Source organism: Salminus brasiliensis, chromosome 3 (genome assembly GCF_030463535.1).
Source record: "Salminus brasiliensis chromosome 3, fSalBra1.hap2, whole genome shotgun sequence".
Taxonomy (NCBI): domain Eukaryota; kingdom Metazoa; phylum Chordata; class Actinopteri; order Characiformes; family Bryconidae; genus Salminus; species Salminus brasiliensis.
The window spans coordinates 43943950-43963561 of record NC_132880.1 but is presented as its reverse complement, the minus strand read 5'-3'; the positions used below and the strand labels follow the sequence as shown (position 1 = coordinate 43963561).

The window sequence follows — 19612 nt, the reverse complement described above, 5'->3', positions numbered from 1 at the left end:
TATATATATATATATATATATATATATAAGTGGGAGAACTTGCACAATTGGTGACTGACTAAATACTTTTTCCCCACTGTATGTATATACCAATTGTGCAAGTTCTCCCACTTAACAAAATGAGAGAGGCCTGTATTGACATCATAGGTAGACCTCAACTATGAGAGACAAAATGAGAAAAAAAAGACTGAATCTGCAATAGGCAAGCAGCTTGGTGTGAAGAAATCTACTGTGGGAGCAATAATCAGAAAATCGGAGACCTACAAGACCACTGCTAATCTCCCTCGATCAGGGGCTCCACGCAAGATCTCAGCCCGTGGGGTCAAAATGATCACAAGAACGGTGAGCAAAAACCCCAGAACCACACGGGGGGACCTAGTGAATGACCTGCAGAAAGCTGGGACTAACGTTACAAAGGCTACCGTCAGTAACACACTACGCCACCAGGGACTCAGATCTTGCAGTACCAGATGCGTTCCCCTGCTTAAGCCAGTACATATCCGGACGCGTCTGAAGTTTGCTAGAGAGCATTTGGATGTTCCGGAAGAGTATTGGGAGAATGTCTTATGGGCAGACGAAACCAAAGTAGAACTGTTTGGTACAAACACAACTCGCAACTTGCATCCAAAGAACACCATACCAACTGTGAAGCATGGGGGTGACAACATCATGCTTTGGGGCTGTTTCTCTGCAAAGGGACTAGAGCGACTGGTCCGTGTACATGAAAGAATGAATGGGGCCATGTATTGTGAGATTTTGGCAAAACCACTGAAGATGAAACGTGGCTGGGTCTTTCAGCATGACAATGATCCCAAGCACACTGCCAGGGCAACAAAGGAGTGGCTTCGTAAGAAGCATTTCAAGGTCCTGGAGTGGCCTAGCCTGTCTCCAGATCTCAACCCCATAGAAAACCTTTGGAGGGAGTTGAAAGTCCGTGTTGCCCGCCGACAACCCCAATACATCTCTCTAGAGAAGATCTGCATGGAGGAATGGGCCAACATACCAGCAACGGTGTGTGCCAACCTTGTGAAGACTTACAGAAAACGTTTGACCTCTGTCATTGCCAACAAAGGATATATAACAAAGTATCGAGATGAACTTTTGTTATTGACCAAATACTTATTTTCCACCATTATTTGCAAATAAATTCTTTAAAAATCAGACAGTGTGATTTTCAGAATTTTTTTTCTCATTTTGTCTCTCATAGTTGAGGTCTACCTATGATGTCAATTACAGGCCTCTCTCATCTTTTTAAGTGGGAGAACTTGCACAATTGGTGACTGACTAAATACTTTTTCCCCCACTGTATATATATATATATAACCAGCGCAGCACAGCCAGACTCATTAACACAGAAAGTGGCAACCTGCTCTTACAGCCTACAGCACTGACACCAGGCAGTCAACCAAAGATATAAAACATGGAAGGACACCATAGAGATGGTAGCCTGGGGGAAACGACAACACACGGACAGTGAGGAGGACACGCCCCGTATGCAAACAGATGGTGCCAGGAGCCAATTGGAGAGATGTATATGTTTGCTGCAGTAGTGTTGTCACTTTTTTGAAGATGTTCTGTCAATAATTCAGGACAATTTCTGTAATTTTTTTTTACTTTAATTTTGCAGCTTTCGTTTGGCAGATGACAAATTAAATTTACCCTAAAATTAAAAAGCAAAAAAAATAAATTGCTAGTATGTAAAATTATATTATTATGTGTATGTTTAATTACAGCTTCCTTGTAATTTTAGGTAAATCTGAAAGCAAAAAAATAGTATTTAGTCTAATAGAGTAAATTAATTAATAAATTAATTAATTCATGTAATTTGTAAGTATTGGCATACCTATTAAAATAACAGTTGGTTTGTTCATTTACAGAGAATGTGTCATTTTAAAAGGAAAACTAATTTTCCATAAAATGTGGATATTTTACAGTGTTTATAAATATAGTTTTTTTGCCATCATAAACGGTTAGAGGAGTTTTCCACTTCCCGGAGTGATGGAAATTTCTCACATGTTCCTCTCTTCTTCCTTCTCACCTCTTTTTTCTAGTTTTCCTGTTTCTCATATTGCTGTATTTCCTTGTGTTAGAGAATGCAAAGACAGGAACTGCCACCCCCTCCCTGCCTCCTACATTCTCTCTCTCTCTCTCTCTCTCTCTCTCTCTCTCTCTCTCTCTCTCTCTCTCTCTCTCTCTCTGTGTGTTCTCCCCTCCTCCTCTTCCACTCTCTTTCACACTCACACTCTCTCACCCACTTAGTCTGTCTCATGTGCTGGTGTTGTATCTAACAGCCAGCTTTGCTCTGCACCAGTGGACAGTCTCTTCGCCTGCTTGTGCTGAATTGGACTCTCCCTCCTGCTCTGCTCTTATCACTGCTGCTCTCTCAGCACGCTCCTCTTTTTGGGTCTGCCAGGCTGTGGATCCTCTCACCTACACCTACTCCTTTACTGTAGATCGGTTTCCAGCTGCTCCAGCTGCTGTACAGGGGGGTCGCGGGATGGAGGCTGTGGCTCTCTACGACTTTCGTGCCACGGAGAGCGACGAACTGAGCTTCCAGAAGGGCGACGTCCTGAAGGTAGGAGAAGCAGGAAAAAACAACAGTTCAGTTGCTGAACCAGAAGACAAAGTTTATTCCTGTCAGTCCCTCTTAGACACTAAGGTTCTTTAAGGGTTCTTGACTTGGACATGTTGTTGCAGGAAAACACTTAAACTAGTATAGAACTGAGAGGTCTTTTAGGGAGTTTTTCATGGCCTTGCTCTTTTTGGCACTTTTCAATCAAATTAACTAAATCAAATTAAAGATTATTTATTACAGTCACAGATATACACAGTACAACTTGCAGTGAAATACTTTGACAATAAAATAGGAATAATATATATATATATATATATATATATATAGAGAGAGAGAGAGAGAGAGAGAGAGATAGAGAGATAGTTGAGATAGTTGATAATAATATACTGTATGGACGCATAAAATATATGGAAAAAGAGAGAATTGGTTTGTAATGTCGAGAGAAGCATATTTCTGCCACGCACACAGCTTATCTAGTCCCTAGTAGAGAAGTATTGCCAATAGAATAGGACTTTATTCTAACCTATTGGATGCCAGACATGGGCTAGAGGAGTATAAAGCCCCCAGAACTGAGCTGAGGAGAAGTGGAACAGTGTCTTCTGGAATGATGATTGGTGGTCCATCTAGTACTTATGAGATGAGGTGGGGTGGGGATCATCCAACATCCTGACCTCAGTAACGCTTTTGTCGCTGAATGCAATCAAATCCTCACAGCAGTGCTCCTAGTAAAATCTGGTAAAATGTATATTTATAATTTTATATGCATAATATATATATATATATATATATATATATATATATATATATATATATATATATATATATAATTGATTAATTTTATATTAATTTTATAAATTATTTTTTTGGGGGGCAAATTGTCTTTTGATACTAGAGTTCCCCACAATGGAAGCCCAAGCTGGTGGCGCTTACTGGTTATGTCCTCCATTCCCTTTTCCAGATCACCAATATGGAGGATGACCCAAACTGGTACACAGCAGAGTTACTGGGAAGAAGAGGCTATGTGCCCAAGAACTACATCAGTGTGAGACCACACACGTATGTATCATTGCTTTAACCAAAAAAGAATCTTGTGGATGTCTTAGGGTTTGTTCAGTGGACTGGGGCTGTGGTTCAGATTTTAGTACAGCAGAGAAGCTTGGTGAGATAGAAAGAATGACACCAAGGTGTCACAGATTTGAACCACTGGCTGTTGTCATATACTGAGAATGGCAACACCCTAAAATGGTTCATTCACTGCAATCTTTACAGGTGGTTTGCGGGACGGATCTCTAGACAAGTCGCTGAGGGGCGGCTGCGCCAGCGGGAGTGCGGGGCATTCCTGGTGCGAGAAAGTGAGAGTGCCCCTGGGGAGTTCTCCATATCAGTCAGGTGAGACAGCCGTTTGGACATCTTTTGTACATTTTTGTCACCTGCTCAAGGTCATTTTGACCTTCTTGTTAGGTTATCTTGTTTAGGTCACTTGGATAATCTTTTCCAGGTCATTACGACCTTCGTTTCATCTTCTTTAGGTCATTTAGACTATTTTGTTATCTTTTCAAAGTCATTTAAACCGCCTTGCCATCTTGTCCAGGTCATTATGACCTTCGTTTCATCTTCTTGAGATCATTTAGACCTTCTTGCCATCTTCTCAAGGTCATTTAGACCATTTATCACCTTTTCCAGGGCCTTGTTGTGGTTTGGCAGATGTAATGTTGCAGATTTGTCTTGGGTACATTCAGGTTTCTCATAGTTTGACAGATTTCAGAGTCTGTATCGACCCTGCTATAGTTTTTTCATTTATTTTACTCTTCCTCTCAATCTGTATTAGCCTTAATTAATTCATAGTATTGTTATTATTATTATTATTATTATTATATAATTTGTTTTAGAATTTTACCCTTTTTCTTTCAATTTGGTACTGCCAACTAACTCACCCATTCGTAACACTAGCAATGCCCCCTACACTAGGAGGGTAAGGACTCCTTCGATACATACGAAGCAGTACCTCTACAGTACCTCTTTTTGAGCTCCTGCAGATGTGGCATTGCCGTGAGCCATCATGCATGAAGGGCAGGTCCTTAGCTCCTCTCTATCAGCTAACAGATGCCTGGGCTGGCCATCACTTTAGAGTGATGAGGGGAGAGAGTGCCATCTACACACCCGGAGAGAGAATGGCCAATTGTGCTCTCTCAGACTCCGGCCACTGAGGGCAAAGTGGTATAGCTCGCCATTCGAACTGCTGAGACACTCAGAGCCCCTTAATTTATTATTTTTAATAGACTTGTTTATTCTGTTCATTAGAAATTAGACGTTTCACTTGGCCTCCAGTTTATATTGGACTGGTTTTGATGAGGTTCAGGCCTATTTGGTGTGATTGGTCAGGTTTAAATGATAGATTTATGGATTAGTTTGGGTTAGATCGGTCTTTCTCAGAATTCTTTCTGGTTATATTTGAATTAGGTTAAAAATCAGTTCCCGATAGCCTGTACCTGTCACAGAACTCGGTGTTGCTGTTTTATGCATGTGTATTAACTAGTTTAAACTAAACACATGACAAGCAAATAGGTTTCAGTGTTTTATATGAGCCTATTCTGGTTTTGTGATGACCTCAAAAATCAACTACCACCTTCCTACCACCAATCGCCTCCCACCTGGATATTAGGTCATCACGCTCTCTAGCACAGGTATAATATTATCTGCCATGGCTCATTAACTGGTACTCCTGCTTGGCTGATTTGGATTTGGACGCAAGCAGCAGACACAAGACAGATCCCATAAGAGGGCCTTGGCGCTCTTGAAGCTAATCAGAGCCGCAGTGTTTGAGTGTAGCTGGCCTCAGGTGTGGAGGCGCTGGTTCCTGTTAGTGTGAGATTAGGAGGCTGCTCGGCACACCAGAGGAAGTGGAATTGGCAGCTGGTGTGCAGGACCAGGCTAATGTGTGATGCAGCCAGCAGCGGCCCTGTTCTGCATTCCAGACGGAGAGGCTTGTCGGAGGCTTGAGCACAATAATCATCTTACGGCTGGTGTGGAGACAATGATTGTGTGCATGAGCAGAGCGTTTCACACCACATGCAGGATAGGGTTGAAATCCAGCTCGTTCCATCTCAGGTGTTTTTGACTGGTGACCGTGCTTAGCTGGTCTTACCAGAAGTGGGCGAAGCTTGGCTCGGAGCGGAGTCCGTTTTCACTCTACAAACGATTATTTGAACAATGCCACTGAAGAACCACTATTGGTGTGAAGACCCTTTAGATCGGGGGAATATTCTTTAAAGCTAGCACATAAGGAACATGGTTCTTAATGGACCCAAAAGTGGTTCTTCTAATGGAATCACTCAGTAGGACCATTTGTAGCACCTTTATTTTTAAGAGTGTTGTAGTATCTGAGTGGCATGGCTTGAGGGAACCCCTTCAAACTATGAAAAGAGTCAACTCTGCATAAATGTTCCCTAAATTATAGAGTCACGGTACCTTGTCTCGTTTATTCATAAATGTGTTAATAGTTGGGGCTTTCTCATTTGTATGTGCCTGATTATGCTTGGCAAGTCTTGATGTCTATATACACACACTCAGCTGATTAACCCCTTAAAAAGCCTGTGGCTTGCCGGTGGGCAGAAAGTGTTATCACAAACTTCAATTTCCAGAGAATAGCCCCACCAGTTTGTACAGAAGTCCCTGTAGTCCCTGTCCCTGTCCCTGTGGCTTTCTTGAGAGGGAGCACACAAAAGGCTTTGAATGAGTCTTGAACATTGAGATTAGAGTAAAAACAGCTATAGGGTCAGGAGAGACAATCCTCCTGCTCTGTCATGTTTCAAAAGAACTACAGTCATGAACTTCCTGTGTGTCTGGCTGGATGCTTTTACTTTCTCTTTACTTTTTACTGGTTAGACGTTAATGTTTTGTTTAAAACCCTCACTGATATTGTTTACTTACCCTAGATTTCTATTAACATACTTCTGCTGCTTTTCTTCATGGCTCTGATTCTGAGATTTTCCCTCTATTTTGGCACCTAAACAGACAGAGTGTTGGTCAATAGCATGCATGTTGCAAATTAACATGTGGAGCTGTTACTGTGGTCACATGTCACTGTGTGAGATTACCACAGTGCAAAAGAAGCCCCAGCGGTGCAGAGATCTGCTGCAAGAACTCTAGAAACAGGGCTTAAATACTGTGCCGATCGTTTTGCTTGGTGAATCGCTGGTACTGACAGGTTTTATGAGTCTGGCTCATTATGCTTAAGCTTTAGACTCTTTCATAGGCCCAAACCATTCCCCAGACTCAATATGTATATATCTATAGTAGTTACCAAATACTTCATAGTAGTCACTGAATAATATCTCTTAAAATGAATGACTGAATACTAACTTTTTTTGCAATTTATTTTTTAATATTAAGTTCCAGGTTGCAAATAGAGCTGTTTAACTTCAGTGTTTACTGAAACATTATACATAACTCTGCCAGCACACAAAAGTTTATTATGCAAGCATGTAAACCTAAGCTTTGTTTGTGGTTTTAGTTCAAATTAAAATGAAATGTTAACGATAATCAGGCTCTGACGTATCGCAATACAGACATGAGCGCTTTTTTGAAATTATGTGCCACCAGCATCTAGGTCATTGTGGTGGACCTCTTGAATTTAGTGGCAAGAGCATTAGTGAGGTCAGGATGCTGGACGATCACAACCCACAACAACTTACCAGCTCATCCCAAAACTATTAGACCTTCCAGAGAACACAGTTCCACTGCTCCACAGCTCAATGCTGGGGGTCTTTACACCCCTTTAGCCCACGCTTGGCATTAGGCATATTGCCAATAGGTTCATGTTCTATATTATTGGGAGTACTTCTCTACTGGGACTAGACAAGCTGTGTGTGTGCATTTGTACATCTGTGTCAGCAACTTAAAGGAGCTGAATGCATTTATAACAAGGGGTGTCCACAAACATGTGGACATGTAGTGTAGTGTAACGATTTTTCCTTCTCCTGTAAAGTTGCCACCAGGCTGTAGTGGACAGCAATGAAATATATTAGGTTCAGTACTGAGAACTCTTGATCAGCTCTGCACTGGAATCTAGTAACTCCAGTTACTCTCAGCACCCAACAGTATGTCAGGGGGCAACTAGTGAGCTGCTATCATGTGCACTCTGACTGCTGTAGCCTTTGGTTAATTTGATTTATAGCCTATATGTTCATTCTCTAAGAGGTTATATGGTTCAAACCCTACTAAAATCTAAAAATCTAAAATCTTTTACAGTCACATTCAGGGTGTATTTTGTATGCTTAAACATACAATGTGTGTGAGGGTATGGAGGTCTGTTCACATGGGTTCTCCCAGCAGTACATTATGTCAGAGAAAGGCCAACATACAAATATGTATAGATGTAGCCTACCATGAAGCTTTAAACATATCTATATCTATATCTATCTATCTATCTATCTATCTATCTAAATAGATAGATAGATAGATAGATAGATAGATAGAGATAAATATAGATATATAGATATGTTTAGAGCTTCATTGCAGGCTACATCTATACATATTTTAAGGTCTCTGAATGTGAAATGAGAAGATGCCAAGAATGGCCAATAGGTCCATAAACCAGAACTTTGCATAACTTCATGCATGGCAGCATATGACCAGAAACATCCTGCTTTGACTAAATGGAGATTTATTATGCACTGGAGACAGAGTTTCAGAAATTGAGTGAACTGTCTGTTTTGTCTAAAATTGAAATGTAGAAGAGAACCTTAAAGAACCTCCAAAAGTTCCTTAAGGATCTTATCCTTTTAACAGTGTACATAAACTCTTGCAGAAGAATTTAATCTTCTAAGAGCATCACTGGTAAAAAATACAAGCATGATCAAGCACTGGCTTTATTTCATGCAGGAATACCCATATCCTACATTTACATTTATGGCACTTAGCTGACGCTCTTATCCAGAGCGACTTACAAGATTACTCGTCTTACAGAGGTGGGCCAATGTAGTGTCAGGAGTCTTGCCCAAGCACTCTTATTGGTGTAGCGCAGCATAGTCACCCAGACCAGGAATCGAACCCACATGGTGTGGTAGCTCACTGGCAGGTAGTGGTGTTATCTGTTGCCTTAACCACATTAATATCCTCGTGAATACTTTATTCAGTGCTTGTGTTTTGGATCGTAGTTAACCTGTGTACACTTGGGGTGTTCTGGTGAGTCTAGTCTTCAGTGGATGGTGAAGGGCTCCATTATACTGATCAGGGTGGGAACAGTATGTAGACGTTTCCAGGCCGTCAGCTTCCATTAACCCTTCAGAATCTGCAGGTATGACAGGACTAGTAGGAGTAACAAAATACCTCTTCTATTATTCGGAGAAGTCAGAAAATGATTTTAGCTGTTTGCATATGGTCGAGGAAATGTTGTAAATACAATGCAAATAATTTGACTACACAAATTAAGCTTTTTTCAGATTTGCCTGTTTAGACTGTTTCCCGTCTTCTTCCCTGTTTTTTCGGTCTGTTGGCATTGTTACATATGGTATTGTGTGTGTCACTCGTGTCACTACGGAGAATCCATCTGTAAACATGTGATGTTTTGAAGTACAGTGGAATATGTGCCGTGCCGTAACTGGGATTTTATGAAAATTACTTTCCAGTGAATCATAAATGCCTTAAACAAACTGATGCTCTCAAGGAATGCCACTCCCCCCCATTAGCTTTAACTTTAACCTGAACACTTACATTAGACTGTCTATTGAAGAGCATTCAGTGGAACACTTATTATAGAGCTTATTATAGATATTAAATAGGTCATATTGCTGGTTATGAAGATTCTATTCAAATGTTTACCATAGATGAGCTGATAAACCCCTTAAAAAGCCTATGGACCGTCAATGACCAAATGGAAGCCTAATGAAAACTTCAATTACCAAAGAATAGCCCCACTAGTTTGTATAGACATCCCTGTGGTTACTAAGTATAAAGCTTTTCTGCATTAAGGCCAATTTATGTTAATGCTTCTGTGTTCTGTGTTGAACCTACGACGTAGGGTATGGTGTAGGGTACAGCGTAGAGATATGGGACTTTGTGCCGGCTATGCATAGGCTACGGTGTAGGCTTTCAGTACCCTAAGCCGCAGCCCTCCCGGAAATGTTAACAGACCACAACAATTGTGACCAATTGTGATTACAATTGTGTGTGTACACTGATGTGAGATAAATAGTTGCATATGATGAACCAAATAATCAGATCCACCTGCATTTCCTCGCCCGTTTCTCTCAGTGGCCGGACAAGCACAGAAAATTCACCCTCCTTCTGCCTCGGTTCAGAGCTATTTAACTCCAGCATAATCCACTTCGTTTCAGGCCCAATATTGCGTTTTGGCAATCATTTGTGATTGGATCTCCTGAGATGCATGTTAATGCCTAGTGTGAACAGAGCCTCTGAGAGTTTTCTTGGTCTTCCAAAGCTCATCTTGACTTCTACAGTCCACTAAAAACACCTTGCCTTGTGTGCATTGATTTCTTGATTGATTTTTCTGGTCTTTAGACCGTTGTTTAGAGGAGGATGGTTGATGAGTGTTGGAGGTTTGAAGAGTCAGAGAATATATACAGCCTGAAAATGTGGGTCAGTTGAACGTTTCTAATTACAGTTGGTGGCGTTCCTCAGGCCTGATTTGAGACCTGGTCAAAAACGTTTGAGCCTTCGCCCAAACATTTGCACAGGCCACATTGAATGATTTTGACCTCTCATTTTTATTCTGCAATGAAAGACAGAGAAACATTTTTCATTAGTAGTTGCTGAAAGGATTGTATTTTATGTTTGATTAGCTGCAGAGGCTGTCTTTACTACTTCGCGTTTGGTTATTTGGCCAGTGTTTAGCAAAAGACTGTATCGCAGGGGCCCAGTAAAGATTGCAGAAGGCCAAGGTCACAATGGGCCTCAGTTTTTGTAGCCTCCCGCCCCCCAAACCTCCAGTAGTGCTTCTAAATATGCTATATAAATACAACTACAGTCTACTTTTGAATAGAACTAATAGCATGACTACTCGCATTTCAGGAGGGACATTTGCACTGAAGCAGTAGCTAAGAGGGGATGTTACCACCTAATGTCTAATGTCCTAAAGATCTCCCATGACTCTCATGGTTGTCTATGATAATCTTACACAGCAAATTCGACAGTGTTAAATGAACACTGTGAGTGTTAAAGTCAGAGTTGATTTGCTATGTTACCTTTTGCCTACATTAGATCAGCAACTTGGGTGAGGCACAGTAATAGCAAGTAAATTAGAGAAGTATATTACTATTTTTGTTCTTGAAGCTTTTTGAAGGTTACACCACTGAATGCCACGTCAATCAGAGTGACCCACTACAGTGTGTGGGTTTACTCTTTTGTTGTCTGTGTCTGTGGGGCTGGGGGTGGGTGCTTATGTATGTACGTTTTTTCCATTGTGCCTTAACCACAGCTCTGAAGTAGAGTGTGGGTATTAAAGACACTTGCTGCTGAGAGCTGAGACTTGGTCTATTCACAAACCAAGGCCTGCAAACATTGTTTCATTGTGCAGGCTGAGGGTGCCACCAGGGCTTTTAGATAACAACTCAACAACCTGTAAGACAAATTACTTAGAAAACTAAATCACAAATGCAGGAAATGAAGTCACAGTTCCCCACCATATGCTGGTCATTTTTATGTGTTATGTTTTGCAACACGGGAAATCTCTTTTTGTACCTCTGAGGGCTGTGAGTCAGAGCTCTTTATGGAGGAACTTTCAGGGGACTTTTTGTCCTGTCACAGAACTGATTTAAAGACCTGTTGTGTCTTCACACATGTCCTCAACCCCTTGAAAAGTCTTTGGACCACCGGTGGGCCAAACGTTTTTATAAACTATAAATTATAAACTTCTATTACCAAAAAAGCCCCACCAGTTTCTACAGAAGTCCCTGTACTTACTGAGTAATACACCTTAGTGTATAATAAGCCATTCTACGTTAAGGGGTTAATATAGGCTGTATACTGTATATAATACAATATAGTTCCCCTGTCCTGCAAATACCTTGTATCTCCATTTTTGTTTTTTGTTTTCCTACTTTTTGACATGGCTGGCAATTGTTCTTTACTTTATGTCACAATTTTATAGTAAATGGACCAATAGATATCTTTTTACATTGACTTCCATTAAAAGTGAACATGTAGAAACACATTGAATTATCTTGGTACCAAAAAAGTAATAATATTGAATTTACTGGGTCCATTTAAGGTGCTCTGACTTGCTAAGATGTTATTTTTGGCAGTGTACTGCAAGATTACATTGTGAAGAACAGGAAAGTGGCCTTTGTGGCCTAAGGCCCTGTGACAGCTTGCAGAGGAAGCAGATAAATGTTATTGTTCCACAGCAGCTCTTTCAACATTATCTACAAGAAGGAAGACATGTTTTGTACACATTAAACTTGCTAATTTGTTTTTCATATGCAGTTACAACAGACTCAAAACAAAGAACCAGCTGGGTTGTTTGATTCATGAATATGCTGATATTCAATAAACAAGTTGGGCATGAATTAATGAAAGTATATTCCAATGAATGCAATCTTTTCATTTTGATCCAAAGAATGAAATCAGTGATTGAATTTGGTTCCAATGAAAGTCAAACATGCAGAGCACCGAAACTGAATTTTATGTTATTGTGAGGTAACAGAGTCTGTCTATACTGGCTCGGTTTGCTTGAATGGAAATAAATGTGTGTGATAACTGAAGTTCAAACAACAATTCATTTGTTTAAGTGCAACACCTAGTTACAGATGTTGTACAGGCCTGTTATCTTCAACTGAGAAGTATAGCTGAAATCAGAAAAATGCTTTTCTTTCCACATACAGAGAGAATTGTTCATGATTTTGTATCGCCACATCTTGAGTATTGTAACGCCTAGTCGTGGAGCTATGACAAGGTTGACGTTGACTCTTTGTGAATTAAACTTGTCAATGTATAATATACAAAAAAGAAAATACACATACATATTTTGTATTGTAATTACATTATTTTATTGCTTTTAGTCTTAATTGGAAAACTGCAATATAAATAAATGTGTTTATCTGTGGTATGGCAGCTTTACAGGATAAGGAAAGAACCTTTCTAACTTTCAATGGATGTCTATGCAAAAATATTTTATTCCAAGTAATTTTGGAGAGTTTCTATTGGTCCATTCATGATGAAAATTTGAGAGAGAGAGAGATGCCCTGACTATTACACTTTCTCAGTCATCTATAAGCCATATTATCCTGGTTCATTGTGGAATTCTATAGATTTTATTCTCATCTGGAATGCCAGCCCTTATAGCTCTCCATATTTCAAATCAAGTCAAGTCAAATTTATTTGTATAGCTTTTTACAACTGTTGTCATCACAAAGCAGCTTTACATACAATTAGTAATTAGTAAAAGAAAGAGACAAAAAATAAATAATGTAAAGGTAAAGGTGCACGTATTTGTCAATGTAAGCAGACATGAAGGATTTAAGACCCCCAGTGAGCAGCCAACGACAGCAGTGGCAAGGAAAAAAAAACTCCCTCAGAGCTGGAGGAAGAAACCTTGTGAGGAACCAAGACTCACAAGGGGTCCCGACCCGTCCTCCTCTAATCAGAACTATTTATAAATTATTAATAAAAATGACCAAACCATCTATACTGTTGAACTGCTCTGATCATAATCATAATATACTAACTAATCATGGTGTAGATAGTTAATAGTGGTGATATTAACAGTGGCAGATAGTTAAGAGTCCATTTAGGTTTGAACATGGTCATTAAGCAGGTAGCAGTGGTAGGAGGGTCTGCCACTGGTCTGGCATGGGTGGTGGTGGGGGCAGGGCCTGCTAGTTGTACTGGTAGGTGGCAGCTGGTCTGACGCAGGTAGAGTGGACGTCAGCGGGCAATCTTCCAGCAGGTCGGGCTGGGTGGCCATTTACTTGGAGAAGGTAAAGCGACAGAGTTAGTTCTGAGAGGATTCATGGAGAGCAGAGAATGTTAAGCAGTATCAGAGTATCAGTGTCAGTATCAGTATCAGTGCAGTATCAGTATTTCACCCTCCATCTTTCCACTTGGTTCAATACGAAAGAGAAATCTGCCATCAACTTTTAGTAGAGGATGTTGTTTAGTATTTAGAGTTTTTGTCTGGTTCTCCCGGTTCCTGTCACCCTCTATGTCTTCTTCCTGGCTGGTAATCGGGGTGTAATGTGGTAATATGTGTGTCATGTGTGACTCAGAGGGTCCAGTCCAAAAATGTGTTTCAAAACATGTACTGGGTCAGAACAGTAGAGTCTGTGGTGAAGCCAAAGCTGGCTGTAGTCCTCCACTACTGAACTACTACTGAATAGAATGAGTCAATGCAACACATCCCAGTAAGCCAACAATAAACCTGATTCTGATTCTGATCTGGTTGTTATCTGGTTGAATGTAGGGACCCGAAATCAGTGTCAAGTCAACGTCTAATGCCCACATCAGTTTGCCATGTGATGAGAGCCGATGTTGAGACTTTGTTGGTTTAAGGTGTGACGTGCTAACATCATATTGCCATAAAATACTATGTAGTTGTGAGGTATGGAGTCTGCTAAACTTCACAATGCAAACATCCACACAATGTGAAATTCTAACGTTGTTAGACATTGATATGTTGTTGGCATGGTGTTAAATAATCATAACTTAACATTTGTCAATGGTTGGAGCTTGATGCCAACCTAATGTTGTTTTAGGATATGTGACTTTGATTTCCAATGAAAATCAACGTCTGTCCACTGTGCCCGAAGAGTCAGCATAACAGCTGCACAGGACATTTAAGTGTAGCAGCTTTTAGCAGTTTTCCAAGTGCTATGTTATTTTAAATCTCAGCACACCATTTCAATAGAAATAGAACCAATTTCAAAAGGTTCTTTAACCCCTAAATATAGCAAGGCTTATTACACACTAAGGTGTATTACTCAGTAACCACAGGGACTTCTGTACAAACTGTTGGGGGGCTGTTTAAGGGGTTAAAGAACCATCAAGAGGGTGTCCTTATATTTTCAAAAATGCAACTTCACAGACAAACAAAAAAAACTTATTTTATTAAAAGTCAATAAAAGTAAAAAGATTATAATCCAAGTCATTTTGAAGCATTTTTATTGGCCCATTCATTATGTCAAGATTATGAAATCTTGCCACAGTGTAAAGAACAACAGCCTGATTCACATTATATGACAACTTGAAAATGGCAGTTTTTTGCAAGACAGAAATGATATCAAGGACACTTTCACCAGCTAAAAACGCGTTCAGATGGGTCTCTGAATTGTCGTGGTTCTGTATAGAACAAATGGCTTTACTGAACCCCTTTAAAAAAAAAAAAAGATGTACAACTCGGCTTTGTTTTCTGTTATTAAAGGTGAGCTGGTCTGAATTGGACAAAAAGCCCCTTTGTTCACAGGCAGATGGTCAGGCCTGTCTTTTTTTGCCCAGCAAGCAGAAAAATGAGGAACTGATTCATGCTCATACTTCAGCTCAGAGCAGTATTGTAAATCATGAATTTCTCAGTTCTCTAACTGGTCAGCTGCACCAGATGCTTTTGTTTGCATTGTTTCTATTTTCTCCCATTTTCCACTGAATACCATTGCCTTGCTTTTAATAAAAAATAAAAACAGTGAGTCCTACAATGTGGTGCTGTAAACTTCTGTTTGTAGAAAACATCTGTGATTAGATCTAATGGTAGAATTTTTTTTACTAACGGTTAATTTTGTGTCCCAGATAAGGTTCTGAATAACCGAGACCTACAGCGTCGTTTCTGCAGTAACGGGACAATGTGAATAATGTGAATCTGGTCCTGGTGTCTGTCTCTAAACAGCTATGGAGATCATGTGCAACACTTCAAAGTTCTGAAGGAGAGGGACGGAAACTACTTTGTCTGGGAGGAGGTCTTCTCCTCCATCAACCAGCTGGTGGACTTCTACAGGAGCAACAGCATCGCTAAGGAACAAACCGTCTTCCTCAGAGAAGCAGAGCAGTCACAAAGGGTAAGCGCCATGTTTACAATTCATATTTTTATCATCAAGTATTTATAATGTGTGCAGAAACAATCTGCAAGGTCATACAGCTACATTCTACTCATTTCCCCTTATTCTAGTTGTGGTGCAAGTGCTCCACCATCCAGAAACAGCATGGTGTCTATATCTACTTCTACAGTATATTATCTGTACGGTATGGACAAAAGTATTGGGACACCTGTTCATTTTATGGGTCTTCTAAAATTAAGAGTATTCAAACATAGTTAATCCTGTCTCTACTGTCCAGGGAAGAAGGTATTTTATAGATTTTGGAGGGGCATTGCTGTGAGAATTTGATTGCATTGAGCGAAAGGAGCATTAGTGAGGTCAGGGTGTTGGATGATCACCACCCCACCTCATCCCCAGCTCCTTAACTCATCCCAAATGTACTGGATGGGACACCACCATCATTACAGAGAACACAGTTCTTCTACTGCTCCACAGCTCAAAGCTGGGGGCTTTTTACCCCTCTAGCCCACGCCTGATTCATAGATTTAGTCCTATTCTATGGACAGTACTTCTCTATTAAGCTGTGTGTTTGTGTGAGAAAGTAGCTGAATGCATTCATAAGAATGTCTGTCTGCCCATCCACCCAGCTATCCACCCACTGAACCCCAACAAACCCTAAACCGTGGTAGATCCACCCTCATGCTCCACAGTTCTCAGAAAACGTGAGATATTTCAGTGAAGGGTTCCAATCCAACCTTAATAAAGTGAACAGACCTATCTAGAACAGCGTTCTAGCCACATTATAAAGGGGCAGGCTGAATGTAGATGTTCTGAATATCAGCCCGAGAGGTTGTGTGTGAAATGAGTACTTTCCTTGTGATAATGGTCAGTTTCTCAGCTCAGAATGCCGCTGAGCGAGAGCCGAGTGGCAGATCAGTCGTGGCTGAGTATTGAGGCGCACTAAAGGTTGGCTGGTGTGTTTTATTGTTTCCAGCAGAGGCCCCATCACGCCCATGCCCTGTTCGACTTCAACCCGCAGCACAACTCTCAGCTGCACTTCCTGCGCGGTGATGTCATCGACCTGCTCGACTGCTCAGACTCACAGTGCTGGAAAGGCCGTTGCCATGGCCGCGTGGGTTTCTTCCCCAGAGAGTACGTCAAGCCCATTTACCACTGACCTCTGAACCGGGGCAGTGGGCACTGGTTTCATACGTGGACTGCCAGAAACCAGAGACCAGCGTTTAGTAACATGGTGTCTGAGATGAGGTGAAGAAGGCACGTAGACCGGTGACTTTCCAGACAAGAACCCAGATGTGATTACGGTCATTTAGCCACCAGCGTAGAGGAGCAATGATGTTGACACTAAGAGGCTACTGATGGACTATTTGACTGTGTCCAGAGAGGAGAGGGAGGTGTCACTAAACACAGAAAGAAACGCATACAGTGCTGTGAATAAGTATGTGCCCCTTTTCCATTTCTTCTACTGTTGCATATTTATCACAATGAAATCATCACATTGTCCCACTACTTTTAATATAAGATGAAGTCAAAATGAGGAAACACACACAATCAACTAATTCTGCATCACCCATAGAAAAAAGTAATTGCCCCCCTAAACCTAATAGCCGCTTGTGCCACTCTTGGCAGTTACAACTGCAGTCAAGCGGTTACGATAACTTGTGAGGAGTCTTTTACATCGTTGTGGAGGAACAAGACCCATGTCCTCCAAAAAGTTCCTCATTTGACTCATCAGTCAGACTCACAGAATAATAGCACAAACGTCTTGAGGGCTGTCTAGATGTGTTTTGGCAAACGTGAGACAAGCCTTTGCGTTCTTTTTGGTCACCAGTCGATTGTGCCCTTGCAACTCTCCCATGGATGCCATTCATGCCCAGTGTCTTTCTTATTGTTGGACCAGTATTGTGTATGGTGACGTTAACTGAGGCAAGATAGGCCTGCATACGAAAGTTCGCTAGGTCGTCCACTACTGGAGTCCCAGAGCCTCAGCAATGGCTTTATAACTCTTTCTAGACTGGAAGATTTCAGTGACTTTGCATCTGCATCTGCACATGGCATCATGTGCTGCTTTTTGAGACCTTCTAGCCTGCTTCATTTTGCCAGACAGGTTTTAATGAAGTGATGTCCAGATTCAACAGAATGGGCAGTAATCATGCTTGTAAAATTGAATCCAGTTGTTAGTTGAATTTGGTTAACTGGTTGATTTAAAAAATAGATTTTCCTCCCTTTGTTTTTTAAAACTAATTTCGTCCACACAGCGACATAAATGCTTGCATGCTAGCCCCGTATGGGTGACAGTACCTCATAAAGAGAGACATCAGAACACCACATGGAAGGTTTCATCTCAAAGGACACACTACTCCCTATGTAGTGTACTCTGCACGTCACAAAATAACAGATTCTATTAATAGAGCATTATATATCTGTACTACAACAGTATTTATTGATATGCGGAAATCTGAAATCTAGGGCTATCTGCGTGTGGTTGTTGTAGTTTTATAACTTTTGTAGCTCACTATACAGGGAGTTAGGAGGTATTTGAGATTCAGCCAACAAACGGTTTCTCAGTCTACACAACAATTTTTTCACGACAGCCTTTTTAGTGAGCAAACACAGCGCTGTCATGTGGACGGGAGGCCCAACAGAGACAAAAACCTCTGTTTTTAAAAATAGCCTGATACGTGTGGATGGGATGTTAGATGCTAAGGAGGCAAATGCTTTTTCTATTTGGGTGATATAGGTTCAATTAATCAATTAATGTACCGTCATTTAAAAAGCTGTATAATGTGTTTACCCGTGTTGTCTTTATGCTGCATTCCATTTGAACTTGGGATGTCGGATTTTTATGTTGGAGTTCCAAGTATGAAATTTCAACTGGATGTCCTCAGATTGGATTTCCTACTCGAAAAGTCTCATGAGCCTCACCAACCACGAGTTCACAATCCAAGATGGCCGCACTGCACATCAACAGTAATAAAGGCAGTAGTATTATACAGTTTATTAGCAGTTTATTAACTTGTATCTGTTTGTGTCTCATTAAATCATACGTACCCTCATACTGTCATACTGTCCAACTTCTACTTAACTTAAAGGTGCACGTATTTGTCACTGTACAGTGTACACTGCACAGCAAAATGTGTCCTCCGCATTTAACCCATCTGTGGTAGTGAAGGTTGTGAACACACACACACACACTAGCAAACTAGGGGCAGTGAGTACACACACACACCCAGAGTGGTGGGCAGCCAACTCCAGCGCCCGGGGAGCAGAGAGGGTAAAGGGCCTTGCTCAAGGGCCCAACAGTGGCAGCTTGCCAAGCCCGGGAATCGAACCTACAACCCTGTTATCGATAGCCCGGCGCTCTAACTGCTGAGCCACCACTGCCCCACTCCAGGGAGGTTTTCGAGCAGTTCCTGAAAACGAGCAGCGCCCCCACGCCCCCAAAATACTGAAATGCGCTGTTATCAACTGGTATGGGAAAATGCTAACAACGCTGACCTGGAATATTAAAATTGTGACATAGTTTGGTTAGATTCGTCTTAAAATCAGTAAACCAGTAAAGTCTTTAGCGTAATGGAACGCAGCATTGTTGTATATTATAAATGTAGTTGATTGATCTGGAACAGGAGCTGAGAGCTGGGAATACTTCTTTCACAGCACTGTCCATCTGAAGATCTGTACATAGCCCTCAAATGCAACATTTACAGCACTTTCTTTATAAATGTCAGTCATTTTGTTCTAACTGTGTTGCATTTGTCCTTCTATATTGCCTGTTGTGTGTTTTGTTATGTGGTATTTTTATTCCATTGTCTTTGACCTAAGTACTGTTTCATACATAACTGAGCTGTATATGAATACTGTCACTAGGTGAAAATAAAGATGTGTTAACGATAAGCTCCACGGGCCAGTAATTTATTTATTTATTTGTTTATTTTCATCACATATTTGTTTTACTCCTCGTGACGCTATGACAGCTGTACACAGTAGATAAAGCAGTGGATCCCAGCGAGGACTGTAACTCAATGGTCTCCAACCCTGC

At 40.9% G+C, this 19612-nt stretch overlaps 1 protein-coding gene across 2 annotated transcripts; it reads left to right on the top strand.

Moving 5' to 3' along the window:
* Positions 1-2261: 2261 nt before the first annotated feature.
* grapa (GRB2 related adaptor protein a) lies at positions 2262-19467 on the top strand. Of its 2 annotated transcripts, none has more exons than XM_072676324.1 (5): positions 2262-2575; positions 3534-3631; positions 3845-3964; positions 15408-15576; positions 16553-19467. In XM_072676324.1, exons 1-5 carry the CDS (start codon positions 2498-2500, stop codon positions 16730-16732), a joined length of 645 nt encoding a protein of 214 aa, XP_072532425.1. In that variant the 5' UTR covers positions 2262-2497; the 3' UTR covers positions 16733-19467. The 2 variants fall into 2 exon arrangements, with proteins under 2 accessions (XP_072532425.1, XP_072532424.1); XM_072676323.1 differs by having other exon boundaries at positions 16550-19467.
* Positions 19468-19612: the final 145 nt, after the last annotated feature.